The sequence below is a fragment of the Condylostylus longicornis genome, unplaced genomic scaffold (assembly GCF_029603195.1).
Source record: "Condylostylus longicornis isolate FDR11 unplaced genomic scaffold, ASM2960319v2 ptg000027l, whole genome shotgun sequence".
NCBI classification, from domain to species: domain Eukaryota; kingdom Metazoa; phylum Arthropoda; class Insecta; order Diptera; family Dolichopodidae; genus Condylostylus; species Condylostylus longicornis.
In genome coordinates, this window is record NW_026577996.1 from 5,885,458 (window position 1) to 5,902,477 (window position 17,020).

The 17,020-nt window shown below is 25.7% G+C and overlaps 1 protein-coding gene across 1 annotated transcript in view; it reads left to right on the forward strand.

Annotated features, from left to right (window-relative positions):
- The window catches only part of LOC129607511 (protein N-terminal glutamine amidohydrolase), a gene marked incomplete at its 5' end in the record, with an annotated part of 80,274 nt that extends 63,517 nt beyond the window's left edge, over positions 1-16,757 (forward strand). Inside the window, 3 exons of the mRNA XM_055518540.1 lie at positions 7,924-8,072; positions 16,177-16,301; positions 16,468-16,757. Of these exons, the coding sequence (XP_055374515.1) occupies positions 7,924-8,072; positions 16,177-16,301; positions 16,468-16,598 (405 nt within the window). The remainder of the gene's footprint in view (positions 1-7,923; positions 8,073-16,176; positions 16,302-16,467) is intronic.
- Positions 16,758-17,020: the final 263 nt, after the last annotated feature.

Genomic DNA, 17,020 nt, shown 5'->3' on the forward strand with positions numbered 1-17,020 from the left:
TATATGAAATCTTATATAATTTTTAAAATATTTTTTAATATTACTTACACACATTATGTATATGTAATTGTCTTCTTCTTTTTTGATATTACATGAATCATTTTTAGACAGTAGAATAAACCTCTTGTGAATAACTATTATACTTTATCACTTTTAATAATTTATGTTTCAATTTTTGGCAATTTTTCCAAAAATATTTTTATTTATTTTCTTCTTATTCTTATATATTGTTATACTAGTCCTTTTATATAAGTAAAGAGCTTTCAAATTCAAATGATTGTAACTTTTAATTTAAATGATTTTGAATTTAGAAACAGATAAGCTCTCTTTTATCAATTATTTATTTAAATAATAAATAAATTTTGTTTTGCACTTTATGTAAGGTGTCTTTGTCATTATTTGACAAGAAATGACAAATAGAAAACTATTGAAGTTACAAAAATCCTGATGAAAATTTAAAGAATTCTTTAAATTAAATTAGATGGAATAGATATCATGGGTAAACTCACTTAATTTACTTAGCAAACAGATATAAAAACTGAGTAATCTCTGTTCCACACAGAATTAAAATTTTTCTTTCAAACCAGTTTCCTGGAAGGAAAATCAACTGCAATTTGGATTTTTCTCCTAATTGGTTAATGAGTTTCGTTTGCTTTCTTACAAAACCCCGAAACATGGCTCGGCTTCCCATATTTCTATATTTATATCCTATCATATTTCGGAAGGAACTGTCCTATGAAATCTTAGTGAAATATCTCGATTCACATAAGACCGAAGCTTTCCTCTATTTGACAAAGCCACCAACTCTCTCATTGCTATTTATGATCTTGCATATTCACGAGTTATATGCATTTAATTCCTGCTTTCCAATGCTACTATAACATTTGAAGGCATTACTGAATTAATTATAAAGTATACTGCAAGTTAACCGACTTAATAACTATACCTGACTGTCCGAGAATATGATAATGAATTTTGATAATATGACCTCAAATTTTAGGAGGTTCGAGACATAAGAGCCACATTATGTTACAACATTTTAATAATGCACTAATAAATTTCAAATACTTTCATATTTTTATACTTTATCGGCCATTGACAGACCCTATATTTTATGATAGAATTTAAAAATTTTAAAGATTGTATTGATGTATACAAAATGAAAACTTTTCTACATTTAGGAATTTTAAATTGTTATCGAAGTAACAACAAAAAAAAATATTTTTCTTATATAAGTTCTTAGAAAATTCTTAAGAAAATTGCAATTATGATAGAATAAAATAATTTTGTTTTTAATAATTCTATGGTTGAATAACAATTTTATTATTTTCAATTTATATTTATTTACATTTTATACAAAATTTATTTACTTAAAATGAAAACATTTATTAGAGGGCAACAATTCAATATAGTAGAATAAAATATTACAAAAAATGTACTTGACCTTTATAGTTATTCGAAATGATATTCGAATTTAATATGAACAAATTGGTTTTCGAAAGAAATAAGATTAAAAAAAATTTTGTTAAAGATTTTTTTTTAAATAAATATTAAAGAAACTTCAAAAATAATCAGAAATAAAGTACAGAACCGAACCAAAATTTAATTGACTTTTACTTATAACGGTAAATTAAATTTTTGATATTTGAAATTTTTACCACAAAAAAAAAAATTTCTTTTTCGAAAATTAAATGCGAACTATTTCGAATCATTCTCGAAACTTCACGCTAACCTGATCGGTTTCTAAAATAATAGTTGCCAGTTCTGTTCTTAATGACGAGGTGCTTTTAAAAAACCTTTCTTCCCGAAGACCATTCTTCAGCAAAAAAAAAATTTTCGAAAAAAATTTGAAGAGATATTCAAGACATTTTTACTCATAATTATATTCGATTACTTTCTTGTCAGTCCCTTCCCGAAACACTTATCTTCAAAGAACCATCATTTCGAATGCCTTTCTTCATCTCCTTCCATGTTTTGTATAACAGTTCCTTTTATACAATAGTTCAATTACTACAACACTGTTATATTATATGAAATATATTTCGCAAATAAAATCTGATCTCGCCTGGCGCTATGATCCCAATTATTCGAATAATTCGAACAATTATATACAAAAAAATTCACACATCTTCCTTTATCTATGGTCTGTTTACATACTCGTAACACTCTATATACATTATAAGTTTAATCCAAAAATATATGTAAAAGATTACAAAAATTTTGTATAATAAAATTGAATTTTAAAATTCATTTTTCAAAGAAAATCAGTGTGCTAATAAAATTCAGAAGAAATCGAAATACATAATATTTAAATAAAAATATTTTTAAGGAATAGAGATTTTCAATTTTTCTATTTTTCTTTTTTTTCTTTTTAAATTAAGGAAATTGGATTTTTATGAATAATATGCATTTAAATACCCAATATTTTCGTTATACAGGGTGGCCGTATACCATCGGGCAAACCGACAAGAAAAATTTTTATTCGGATCATAACGTCAAATCGGAAATGTTTCCGGTTACAGGGATTTTAAAAAAATTTGATGAAGTTATAGCATATCTAAGTTATTTTTGCTTCTGTTCCAAAAAAAGGTAGAAACTTAAGGCAAACAATATTAGAAAGAACTATTCGAGAGCTTGAAAAGAACAGCGCATTATTTGGTTTTTTCTATTCCAATTTCTCATTGCGTTTCAAACAAGAATATTACTCATTTTTGACCGTCTTGAATTTAGCAGCCAGTTAAAAGCTACATACAAATGGAATATAGGTTCTTACTTGTTGCTGAATCCCCCTGTATGTTAAATATGTTAAAAATTCTATATTGTATTGTTTTCCTAGACTTGTTGCAAGAACTTTTTTTCGTTTGCTTAAAAAATTCATTAGATTTTCTTATCGAAACAAAACAAATTTATTTTAAAATACATTAAAAAAAGGAAAAGAATCTGAGAAGAATTTATACAAAACTATAATTTTTTCATTATTTTGTCCTATTATATTTTGTATTGTATATCCTTGAGATTTCAGGGAGGTGTCATGTACTAGTACTGATCTACAACACAGTAAATATTATAAATTTTGAATGTATGTATTCGAATTGAGAATGACAGAAGGATACATGAATATTATTTTAAGAGTTTTGAAAAAAATTTGTTGTTTTCAATTCCGGGCCCTAAATTTCCCTATCAATTGTATGTTTTCACCTGTACAGTAAAAAAAATGTGCTATATAAGTGAATTTCATTGCGTTGTTTTTGAAGGGGTTTTGAATAAATGTAACGCTATTTTGCATGAAAATCCCTGTTATGCAGGAGTAAAAACTAATTTATAAATTGAAATACTGAAGATTAAATAATTAATTACTTAACATAAATTTTTTATAAAAAGAATTTAAAGCTATTTAGTGTCTGGTCTAAAAAAACGAATGTCCACTGACGGGACACCAGCTCCGCTGACTCCTCGACGTTCAGAATCATCTAGGCTTGGTTGTCCCGAAGATGGGAAATAGAGTTCTTTCCTACCACCCTTTCTCGTCTATTTACTTTTTTCTTCAGGAGACTTTCTTCGTCCTTCCACGGGAAGGTGTGGCTTCCCATTCCAGATTTCCGGATGTGATTAGTTTTCTCTGACTCTTCGTTCTTTTATCCGTAATACGATTGTTGCAAAAGTCATCATGACGTTGATCTCTATTCTTTTCCGCATTATTTCATGCGATCGGTCTTGTCCAGATTTTCTACTTCCTCAGGGATTGGCACATCGATATTTTCCCGAATTTTAACGATTCTAGCCTGTTGCTCGTGTTTTCAGAACCCGCATAAAGTAGTATACTCCCTCAGGTGATCCGGTATCAGGGAGACTCCGTTTGTGACAACCAGTATACCCCACGCTGCCAACTAGTGTACTGGGCACGGGTCGTATAACACTACAGCATTAAGGTGACAGTACTTATTAAAGATAGGTTAATACCGTTGCTTTAAGCTTTTTGAGATTCTCTTGGTTTTTCAAAACTCCCTCTCGATTTCCTCGACATGCTTGAACTTATCAGATGGCGCCTCTCCGCGTCAAGGTGGAATCTAATGAAGAAAAATATTTATATGAATTTTTTTCACAAAAAATTAAAATATTTAATATTCACAATCTCTAAAATATTTAATATTCACAATGATTAAATTAAATTTAAAATTTGTCATTAATTCTTTTTTTTTTTTAATTTTTTTAATTTTTCATTACTCACAAAAATAAATTTTTGAATTATTGCAATTTGTTTTTGTTTTTTTTTTTCATGTTTAAATGAACAACCTTCAAAGTGAAATTTTAATCTCTTAAAAATTATATAAAAATATCACATGATTACCATGATTTTGTGTATAACAATATGTTTGTGTAATTGTTTACTATTTCGAATCCTTGGGAAAGATTTTTATTTAAATTGGAATAAATAATAATATAAAATTATAAATTGTTATTGGAAATGAATATATGGTGCGTATGTGTTGTACCTCTGCAGATGTATGTGCTTACAGATGCATATATTGCCAACACACATAGACATGTACATACGCTTTTCCTATTCCTAGGAAAAACAAATGAAACCAGAAAAAAAACAATTTATTTAAGAGTTTCTGGTTTTTTCGTTGTTCTTGTTATTATTATTTAAAATAATTCAATTGTTTATCCTTTTACATTCACGTATATTATTGTTGTGTACTACTTTTTAATATTAATTTTAATTTTAAAATGACTTATACAACCGAATCACTTGAAATCTTAAAACAAATGAAAAAAAAATAAATAAATAAAAAAAAATGAACAACCAAACAAAAAATTACCATTTTCAATGTTCTCTTCTTGAATATTAAAAACTACCGCGTGTAGCTTTCAATTTTATTAAAATTTCAGAATAAATAAAAAAATATAAAAGTGAAACAACATTAAAAACAAAGGTTAAATTGAAAAATGAAAAAAAAAAAACATTATATTTGAAAATATTTTTTTTTTTTTTTTTTTTGTTAGTTCGAAATTTCAATATTGCAACCATCAATTGCAATTTAAATAAATTTTCATTCTCTGTGATCGTTTGAGTAAAATTTATATAAAATAAATAAAATTAAAAAAAAAAATAATTTTAGTATAGACATTTTTGTTTCTTTTTTCCTATTTTTAAAGGAAATTCGATATTTTTTGATTAAAAATGGCGGTTGATTTGTTTGAAAATGGCGTACAGGTAAAAGTGCTCGATCATATACGACGATTGTATACGATTTTTGACAAAAATATTAAAAGCATGTGTAAACAATACATGATAATCATGGAGAACAATTTGCCGATAATTTCTATATACCCTGTTTCTTCGTATTTTCGCTGGCTACTTCGTGTCTGTCTAGAAAAGAAGAAAGTAGTAGGTTATTTGTTTGAATCTGGTTCGAGGAGAAAAATTCTTTATTATTATTTTTGCCTTAACTCGTTCCTTTAGCTATACGTCGTCCTTTTGTTCTGCAATTATATGAAAGACTTCTCATTATTTAATTTCATTAGGAATTTATAATTGTTTATTTGTGCACTGGTACGATTGAGTTATAATAGATATCGAAATTTTGTAATATAAACTATCCACATTCTGTGACGTCATGAGCTATAAATGGAGCAAAAACCATTTGTTTTAGCTGTGCGAGTAAAATTTGTGATTGAACACCGAATGAAATAAGAAATCCGAATGACAATGATCTTATTGTAAATATAACAATTTTTTATTATTTTTGAAAATTCAAAAATAAAATTTAGATAAAATTTAAAAAAAAAAAATTGAATTTTCTTCTCTGTTAATCACTCACGTTCAAATACCATATATTTATACAATGTATTTGATTTTGAAGTGTGTTCAATATTTTAAAAAAGTTTATTACTCAAATATTATATACATATATACAACAGGTCCTTGTACTTATCCTTTCAAATGTATTAATAAATAAAAATACCATAATATTAAATTTTGAAACAAAAAAAAAAGTATGTAGGTACTTTGAAATTTTTTTCAACAACTTATTCAACAAAAATTTCCGAGGAAAACAATGAAAATTCAAGTGTTCCCTTAAGAAATTTTCATTTTTATTTGTTGTTCAGAAATTATGTATACGAGTATATATATATGTACGTATATATATTTAATTTTAAAAATGTTCTATGAAAAAACTTATTCGTATAATAATTGTAAATTTTTAATATTCGATTGTTAAAAACAAAAGAATTTTTTTTGTTTGTCTACTCTTGTGCTTGAAGATTGTATTCAGTTTGTACTACATAATTTATACATATACATATATGTAGATACATAATAAAACATTCAATCAAAAACAAAACCTTAAATTTTTTGTGAATTTATAAAAACAAATATATGAAAACTTATTGGCACACACCATCAAATAGTATAATTTGAGGATTTTATAAAATTCTATTATTTTATTATTAATTATTATATTATTTTATCATTGATGCTACTCTTCCCTTAACTACTCTTTTTTTATAAGCTGATGTATGTACGCTTGCGATGCTTGTATTCCATTAAAGAGTGTATAGTTAACACTCTAAACTTGTAAAATACTTGAAAATTTCAGATACAGAGCCTACAGAATCATTACGATCCTTAACAGTATTTCATTTGCTCTCAAAATCCCGTGTTAATTTAAAATGTAATATACACCGCTATTATATAAATATGTGTATACCCTTGAACCTGTGTATACACGATTTATAATTTTCTGTATTGAAATCTCTATTACGCAATCAAATTGCGTTTATTTTTGTCTATTCTTCAATAAAATCACATTTTAAAAGCGGCTTTAGGCGTGATAGATGAAAGGGAACACAACAGATCCACAACCTTAGGTTGCTATGCATTATTACATCATGTATTCTTATCTGCTTGGTTGGTTAACATGACTGATACAGCAGGTCCACCGTAGCCCAATTACCACAAATGTGCCATTTTGCTACCACAACCCCATGATCACCAGGTCGTCAATTTCCTAAGGTCGTATTTTGATCACATTTTTCTTATCGTCCCTTATGTGGACCGAGCTTTCAATCTGCGCTCGGCGCACGATAGACAATGTCTTTATATTCTTTTCATCGTGTTGATGAAGAAAAAGCCCGTTCCGTCCCTGAAATCTCCATGGGTGAGCCAAATTTAGCCAGCTCATCCGCTCGTTCATTTCGTGCTATACTATGGTAGCTACATTATTTCTTGCTATATAAGAAGAATAACACAATGGCAAGCGCACACCCTTGCGAGCTCGGGACAGCATTGGGCAATTAGCTTCGAGGATACCCTAGGTGACTTTAAAGGCAGGTTCTTGGTCCAATATTCCACAATCAGATCGGTCATTGCCGCAGGAAGCAGCCCAAAAATACTATAGTGACCGAAGGACCTATGGTTCCATTACCCAGCCTCCCATAATCTGACAGCACAGTTGGCTGCCAAGTTCTAATCTACTTGCTATAAGAACATTTAAATGAAGTAAGAAATTCAAATGTCAATTCAATACTTCATAGCATTTTGGCATTCAAATGCTTCATAGCATTTTGACTAAAAACTTATTCTGCCATGGTACCCATTTAATATTCAATTTTTATTGTAATGTAACCAAAAAAAATTTGATTTTATTTCTAAATGATTTAAAAAATGAAAAGTTGTTAACATCGTAAAATTCACTTCTCATTCTCATCTTACCTTCTCTCACCTCAGTCGTATATTATGTTTCAATTCATTTTTCATTTCTCATATAAATTTATATACACCGTAACGTGTAATATCCGTATACACACATACACATATGTATGAATATATTCCCCTTCAATTGTAAAATAATTTTTATGAACTTTTCATTTCATTTTCTGTTTGTTCTCATTTTATTTTCTTATTTTTTTTTACAGGATTATCACGTATTTTTCATGCACAATCCATCACCATCAAGGTGTTTGGTATTCGATTTAGATACAACGTTACCTTTTCCAACATATTTTCACAAGTATGTAACAGAGACATTTCGTTCAGATTTAGCACTTAGACCAGAGCATCACAGGTAATTTAAAAAAAAAAACGATATTTTTTTCATTGTCCTTTTTGTAGTTTTACAATTTTTCTGTTTAATAGCAATTATTTCGATTGTATTTTTTTGCGTTTTTTTTGCTGTTTGCTTTTTATTTTGAAATTGATTTACTTTCATAATACGTGCGAAATTTATTTGATAAATTTCACTCTAGAGGCCAATTAAATTTAATGCATTTAATTGAAGCGAGGATTATATTTTGACAAATAATCGAAAGATAATGTTATCAATATCTTATAGCTATTCGTAATTGTTATTGTAAAATTTTATTTACGATAAAAATTATTAAAATAAAAAAAAAATAAGGAAGGAGTTTGTCAAATATTGAAGTGAAAATATAAAAATTATGGTGTCAAAAATAGGTGAAAGCTTAACATTTCGTCATTTTTAGTTCGATATTATAGGATATATTATTAACATTCTTCCCCCAGTCGTTGTTTCTATTTCTTGTTTACCTATCGTTGGATGTAAACAAATACTCTAACACGTTTTTAGGAATTGCTAGTTTTAGTAAATAATTCCCGTAAGTCCTTAACTACTTCAGCATTATTTCTCCTCTTGTTTCGTTTCTCTTTGCTTCATTTACTGTTGCTGTAAATTTGTTGTCCTCATTCACTTGAAATACAGTTAGACACAATTGGTGTCTCAATATTTTCCGCACTTTATACTACATCTTTTAATTTCTATTGATATACAATTTTTAGAATTGGCTCACTGAATTCTGGTGACATCTCATTCTTGTGTTTCTGATTCATTTCGCACAATTTCTTAACTATTGTTTCATGTATTAAGTTGCGTTTTCCGGCATCTAATTTTTTATGTCTGATGTTTTACGTTTGTTTATAGCAATTTTATATCCAAATTTATATGAGTCAACATTTACTTCAAAAGGTTCACCCAAGCACGTAATTTTATTTCTCTTGATGTTTAATTCGAATTACTTTCTCAATACCTTGAACTTCAATTCTTCGGTGCTTAAAGTATTTTTTTACAAACCTTCCGTTCCGCTATCTCTTTTACTCACTGTATGCTCGCGATTTGTTTTTTCTTTTCTTTCGTATCAGAAAGTTATCACATGAACATACTATTAATTTCTTTATTTATCTTGCACCAGATAAAGCTTTCTCTTTTTTATTCTCCTGCCAATCTCAACCTCCTTTACTAATTGTTCATCTCTTAATATTGTCTTTCTCCGTGTATCCCATTCACCTAGAAAAATTTCATATTTCTCTTGCTTCAAATAATTAAATTTCTTCGGCGGCCATTTTTAATATGTCTCCTTCCTCTTCAATTAGATTACAAACTGTTCCATTCTAATTCCAATGTTTTGATCAGCCGTTATCAGCGACTATTTTAATCTGCTCATTTTCAGACGAATTCTGCAAAAATTCTGCATAACTTATAGAACACCTCGTCGATTTAGAAATATTTCATAAAAGAATCATAACCATACTATATTGTATACGTAAACAATATAGTAATAGTTTACAGAGTTAATATATTTACGGAAATCCTTCATTTTCAATTTAAATACAATGTCCCATTGTGAATGATTATATAGGCTCATATAATGTATTGCATTCAGGTATAATATTGTAAACGTAACATTTATGTAACATTTCTATGTATGTTATATAAAATTAATACAAATGAAAATAAAAAACTAGGAACAAAAATAATAAGTTCAAGAATTTCTTTTCTAGATTTTTTCGTATACGTACATTTAGAAAAATACTAAAAGTCATGATGGTATTCTTCAACTTATTATTAATCTTCCTATATACTCTACATATACAGAAGCATCAAATTCAGCCCATCATCAGAAATCCATTAAATAAATAAAAATGAAAGGCATATAAAAAAAAATATAATAAAATAAAAACTAAATCGTAATTTTTTATTTTTTTTTTCTTGTTACTCTCTTACTATTAAAATCGAACATCATCACCATCCGTTTAAACAGGGACATTATAGGTGATGAATGTTACGACACTGACTGGCACTACTTTATACCATATTAACTTTGTAATCCACTCACTCTTTCTCTCTCGTTCTTATTTTTGTACTACTAGACCTATTCACTTTCATTGTTCTCCTTTTGCCATCTCAGTCTTAGCAATCAACTATGTGTTGTCCTCTGTATATATTTTTCTTGTTTCAGGAAAATTCAATGAAAGTATTTTATAGTGGGGGTATTTTTTTTTTTCTTCATATTTCCCAGAATGAATTCTTAAGAGCACCTGAAGCCAGGCAGGCAGGTCGATAACTAATATTTTCTTTTTTTTTTTTGTATATTTTTTATTTTTCTGTTTTCCTTTTTTTTATTTTGTTACTCTTATTATTACATACTTTTTTATTTCTCATTATTATTGTGTAAAAAAATATTTTTTTCATTTTATATTTTTTTTTTGTTTATTATTTTTGTTCACTCTTCCATACGTTGTCAGTAAATGTCAGTAAATGTGTATGTGTATGTAGAGTTTACAATAATGTGTACAGTATAACACATTTAAAAGAAACTAAAATTTATGTAGATTTTTTTTAGATTAAAGGTGGTTGGGTTTCCTGATTAACTTCGCCTAGTTATAATTTTTTTAAATAGTTTTTGTTTTAGTTATGTGTTGTTGTGAAAATTCATATGTATGTATGTAAATTATTTCATTCTGTGAAGGCGTTATGAGAGGTTCTCGGTGTTACGAAGCTGAAGCGAAAACTATTTTAATGATGGTTTGCGACGTTTCCCTTAATTTACTGGAACGTCTTTTAGTTTTCTTTGTATTTGCTTACCGCTCTTTGGATTTGCGCATATGCTGGGAAAGATATTCCGTTTGACATTATTCTGATTATTGTAAGTGCATTCCATATACTTCGGCTATGTTTGAGGTTTTTATCTTTGATCAATTAAATTTTTTGGTTTTCATGAGAAATATTTTTATTGCGCTGCAATATATTTTTAAGATAATTTTCTCTTCAAGAATGTTTCTTTTTATAAAAGTGTTATACTGTTCTTATTTTGCATATACTTATATATATATATATGTATAAATGTTAAACAGTCTTTTCACTTAATTTTTTATCCTTTCACTCTATTTATTTTCCATTTTTTTCTTATTATTTTCTTTATGTCTTTTATTTTATTTTTTTTTTCTTGCCTTTTGTATTCACAAAATAAATGTATGACTTGTATAAGGACACATTTTTTAACGGTTTTTTTGTTTTGCTGATTATTTTGTTATATATACTTTAGTTCTTTTTTAATGTAGCACAATATTTTAAGAAAGCTACAGCTGGGCACATTATAAAATGAGAATAGAAAAATTTTGGAACACTATTCGACATTTTAGTTGATAATCTAAACAACATAAATTATTAAAAATGCAAATATTTGCAAACATCCTGGCAATACTGTAATAAAATCCAATGTAACTTCGATCACTAAAAAAACTTTTAAAAATTTTCCATATTTTTAATTAAAAAATTTCTTTTTCGATTTTTTTTTTTTAAATATTTTTACTCTTATATTGAAAAAAAAATTCAAGAACGCATCAATTTAGTGGTGGTTTGGAATTCAGTTTATATGTAGATCCTTTGTTGATGTATGCACTTTTAAATTTTTCCATTATGTATTGAATTGTAAACTGAAGGAAATTAAAAGTGAATAAAAGCATCAATTACAAGCAAAATAGAAACCACTTAAGAGCTTCACAAGATTTTCCTAAGATATTTAATATGATCCTTTCCTATATTGTTCAGAGCATATGAAGGCGAAAAAACATTTCAAATTGTGCATAACCTATTTAATAATTTAACCGTTCATTTGTCTTTTTTCACTTCAATAACTTCACTTCAGATGATAATGCATTGTTCTCCGAAAGTTTATCTGGAACCAATCAACAAGAACAAAAAGGAAAATATTAAGATGTATTAAAATTTTTGTATGAAAATCTTCTTTAGCAAATCGAAAACGCATCGAATAAACCGGATTTAGTACTTATAACTTAAGTCCTAGAAATGGTTATAGTATTAAAAAGTTCAATTAAAAAATTCGATATTCGCATAAATTAAGTGTTCTACTTAAAACCATCTACATTAACATTTTTATTTCGTTTTTAAATTTTTATTTCAGTTAGATATTTAATGCTTTCAGGTAATCTATTGTATTGAAATATTGCCGAATTCCTAATAGGTTCAAGACCATTATGATCATTTGCTCTGGTGAAACGTAAATGATTTGCTAACTTTTGTGAATGAAATTAGTTTACGTTCTTTTTTCTAATCCATACAAGTTTTTAATTATTTTGTTTTGTATTACCTGCAATTTATTTATATTCTCACTGTTATATGTATAATTACCACATTTGCTAATACCATATGTATTTTATTCTACTACAAAATAAGCTGTAGTATAAGAATTTCTTCATGGCTAATCGTACTCTTTTACCTATTTTTCTTGAACAAACCCGCTAATCTTGCAACTTTGGTATTAATTTATTCATATGTGCTAGTTCCAATGTATAGGATTTCATCTATGTAATATAATTAGTCTGCTATATAATTTAGATTTTCATGCAAAATGACGTTCCACTTACAAATTTTTCCCCAGCTATTGTGGAATACGAGTATGTTTTATAGTCGTCTATAAAATCCAAACGTTAAGTACCTGTATGTAAAATAAGAAAAAAAAATCTTTTAATGTTTCGCTTCAAAAAAAATTTTAAATTTTATTACAAATTTATTTCAAAAAGAAAATTCAATTTAATAGATAAAAATAAAACTGCAATATTTTCGATTCATACAATTTTTAAATGACATTCTAACAAATAATTGAACTACACAAAATTTTGCATTAAAATTGAAGAAAAATTATTGTGAATTAAAATTCGAGAGAGAATTTTTATTTAATCGAAAACCAAATCGATTCAAAATTGAATCGATATTTTTAAAAAGGAAAATTTAAATGATTTTTCAATATCAATGTCTATTATGTATGTATGTATATATTTATATAGCTGTTATAATGTTATACAAAATTGTATATTGTCGAATTTCGAATTCTAATTAATTTGAATTTTAATAAAACCACTGAATTTATTGATTACTAATGTAATTTCAGCACACATATTATTATCTACCATGTGTACATATTATACACATGGTACATTTATAAATATACATACATATATATAACAAATATAATATTAAAATTTTTTCTTCTTTTTATATACGATTATTTTTATTTCGGTATCCTTGTTATTGAATTTCCTGAATTGAACAATTTATCGTTGTTGTCATTACAGTTTTAGCTCATCTTGAATCGTTATTCGTTGTTGTTCTTTTCTTTTGTTCTTTTATTTTCCTTTATCTTAAAAAAAAAGAGAAGGAAAGGAGGAGAGAATAAAAAAAAATGACACCATAATTCGATGAGTGTGTGTTTTATTTAGCTTTCCTTCATCCATAAAAGGATGATTTTTTTATATTTTATTTTTATTCTTTTTTTTAAACCAATTCGATTTTTTTCTATCTCTAATGTCATATTGACAAAGTTTCATTTCATTTTATTGCGAAAAAAAAATTTGAAAAAAAAAAAAAAAGATTTTTAAAAAAGTTCAAGCGACACGAAAACGATTTTTAAACCAAGATGAAAATGTATAAAATATCCAAGTATGTACACACAATGTATGAGGAAACGAACATTAAAATAAAGACCCATCCATATTTCATGAAATCAAATAAAATAAATTTTATTATAGAACATTTTCACATTCTTATAATCAAAAATGTTTTTAAATCGAAAAAATGAAATTTTTGAATTGAATAAATTTTAAACTTAACACATTTTCCATCTCTATCTTTTCCATTGTCTTGTTTATTTTTTAATCTAAATAGTAAAATATTTAAACTAACAAGTTTATTAGAAGAATTTAAGTTTCTATCTGAAGTTTTCGAATTTTAAGTTGATTACTTTAATGCCGATAGCTGAATAAATCTTTCAAATTCAATTTTTATTCGACTGCAAGAGAAAATGACGTCTCCTGTTCCAATGTCGCACGTTTCTTTGGACCTATATCACATATTATATGTTTAATTTACTAAATATAAAGTTTCAGTAACACAAAAATGATTATGATGGCAGACTTTGATTTGACTTTCAATAAAATCTTCAATAACTAAATTCTGTCATTCGTCCCCTATGTACAGAAAATGAAAAACAAATTAATCATTTCAAAGAACCTCTAAAATTGCAATATTGTCGGTTAATCAGTATTTTTGTTTTTTCAAATTTATCATTGAATAAGTTTCAAACATAAAGATACAAACATAATCACATAAATAGTACTAAAAAACATGCCTCGAGAAAAAAATAAAAGAAAAAAGTTTGAAATAAAACTGAAAAGTAATAAAAAATACGTTTTAACAATTCAGTGATTTGTTAGAGGAGGCAAAAACTAAATAAAAAGTAATAATAAGAACAATGACAACAACAATAATATTAAACACAAATATATATATATATATATATATGTATATATACGTATATAAAGGATAATAAGATTTTTATGGTTTTACTCAATAAAAACAACAACAAACACTCAAAAATTACAACAATAATAATAATATAATAGCAAAAAAAAAAACTCAATTTGACATATTTGACTTGTTACCTTTTATAAAATTTTTTTTGTAACACAAAAAAAAGATAGCTAGCCTTTTCACAATTGATTCAAAATAGCTATAACAATGATAAATTTAATTTCAGTAAAGTCAACAATAGAATATTGATAATACTGTTATACACATATACATGCTAGCATATATGAATGCTTATACAAACTTTGAAGTTATTTCGTGACAATTCTGTAATTTTTAGTGAAAAAAAATTTCAAATTAAATTAGATAAATAGTTTTTATATTCTATTCATTCAAAGTCAAACAAACATTTTATGCTTTTTTATGTTACTTTACTTGTGTTTTTCTTTTATATAAAATCAAAATTATGTCTGTAACTTATGACATTTATGACATTTAAGGGGAGAAAATTTTTTCCAAAAATGTATAATAAAAGTTTTATAAAAGTTCATAAAATATTTTTTCATTTTATATCCTTACATTGTAAAAAAATATCCTTGTAAAATAAATTAGCATAATGTAATACAAGTAAATAAGAAAAGGGTAAATAAAATATGCTTAAATTAATTAATAAAATTTAATAAATTTAATTAATTTTTTGTTTATTTTTTAATTAAGAATACCTTAATATAGCTCAAATGTACCATTTGTATAAAATTTCTGAAATTATAATATTTTAAAATCAAAACAAATATTTACATAACAGGTAATTTTAATTTATATACGTAGCTTAAATGCAAAATCATTGAGCAGTATCGTCAAAATCTAGGTACATTTGAGACTACAGAGAGTGTCTATTTATTAAATTAAGATGCTTCAGTGCATAACATCATTATGTCGGGAGAAGCGAATGGCTTGCCGAATCGAATGAACTAGGCGAATTGAATGATATTCATAAATTACGATCAGCGATCAATTTATGTCATTAAAAAATGGCATTATCATAAAACCTAAAAATTGTTAATAGGATAACCAAATTTATTTCGACTTTTAATTTCATTTTCTAAACTTGTCGCTTAGAATTTTCATTCTAGAGTTTAAGCTTATTCGCTTAAAATTTGTAATACTAAAAATTCATATTCGCCAAAAATGTCATTTGCTTCACCGAATAAGATTAATAATGTTTGTACATCTGTTAATATTTTTGAAATATGTATGTAGTTTTAATTTACTCTACGAGTGTAAACTTGTTTATTATTTTTGTTCATGCTTAAAATTTTGCTTTTATGAAATTTTAATTTTTATTCATAAGATTCATAGTGTATTTTTATTCATAAGATTTTTATTCATAGTGTATTGAACACTTTTAAAAAAATAAAATATGATAATACATTTAATAAAATAATATATGAACAATATATTTTATGAGTAAATTAATTATAATTATATTTAATTTTATATTTTAAAAATTTTATTTGTTTTATTTTATTTATTTTTTCTTTCTCACTAGATTTTTTAGAGTAATACCAGCTGAAACATATCTAACAGAATTTGCATCAGATAGAAGGCATATGAGAAGACCAGATGGTAGTTGGATAAAACCACCTCCATCATATCCACCAATACAGTCAAGTTGTAAGTTATAATTTTAATATTTGATACAAAACTACATCATTTCCGTATCTTGTATTTATATCCAAATAATTTCTGAATAATAATAAATTTTCATTTTTCAAAATTACAATAAATTACAATATATATTTTTACATTTTTTTTTTTGTTTTTTTTTTTATAATTTTAGCCAGCGCACATAGTCTAGGTGATTTCATCTGTATGACAGCGGGTAAAGGACCCGGTACTGTTTATAGTTTATCAGAATTTGTTTATACATTTTATAAATCACAATTAGCACAACAGCAAAATAATAAATAAAATTACGCCTATGCTATATATATTATAAATATTATTAATTATTATTATTAAAATTTGTAATTAATAATTATATTAAAAAAAAAAATTAATTATTAAACTTTAACTATAAATATAATTATTTAAAAAAAATTAAAATATATTTAAAATATATATATATATATATATGTACATACATATATAGATTAAAAACAAAAACAAAAAAAATAAAATTTTACAAAAAAAAAATAAAATAAATTTAAAAAGACAAACAAAACAAACGAATAAAAAAAATTATTACAATTAACGCTTTTTTTTAAATATAAATTAAAACAAAAATTAAAAAAAAAATGTCTATATAAATTAAAAAATATATACAAAAAAATACAAAAAAAAAAACTTAACAGCATAATTTCAATAAATTTTAATTTAAATTTTTAAAAAAT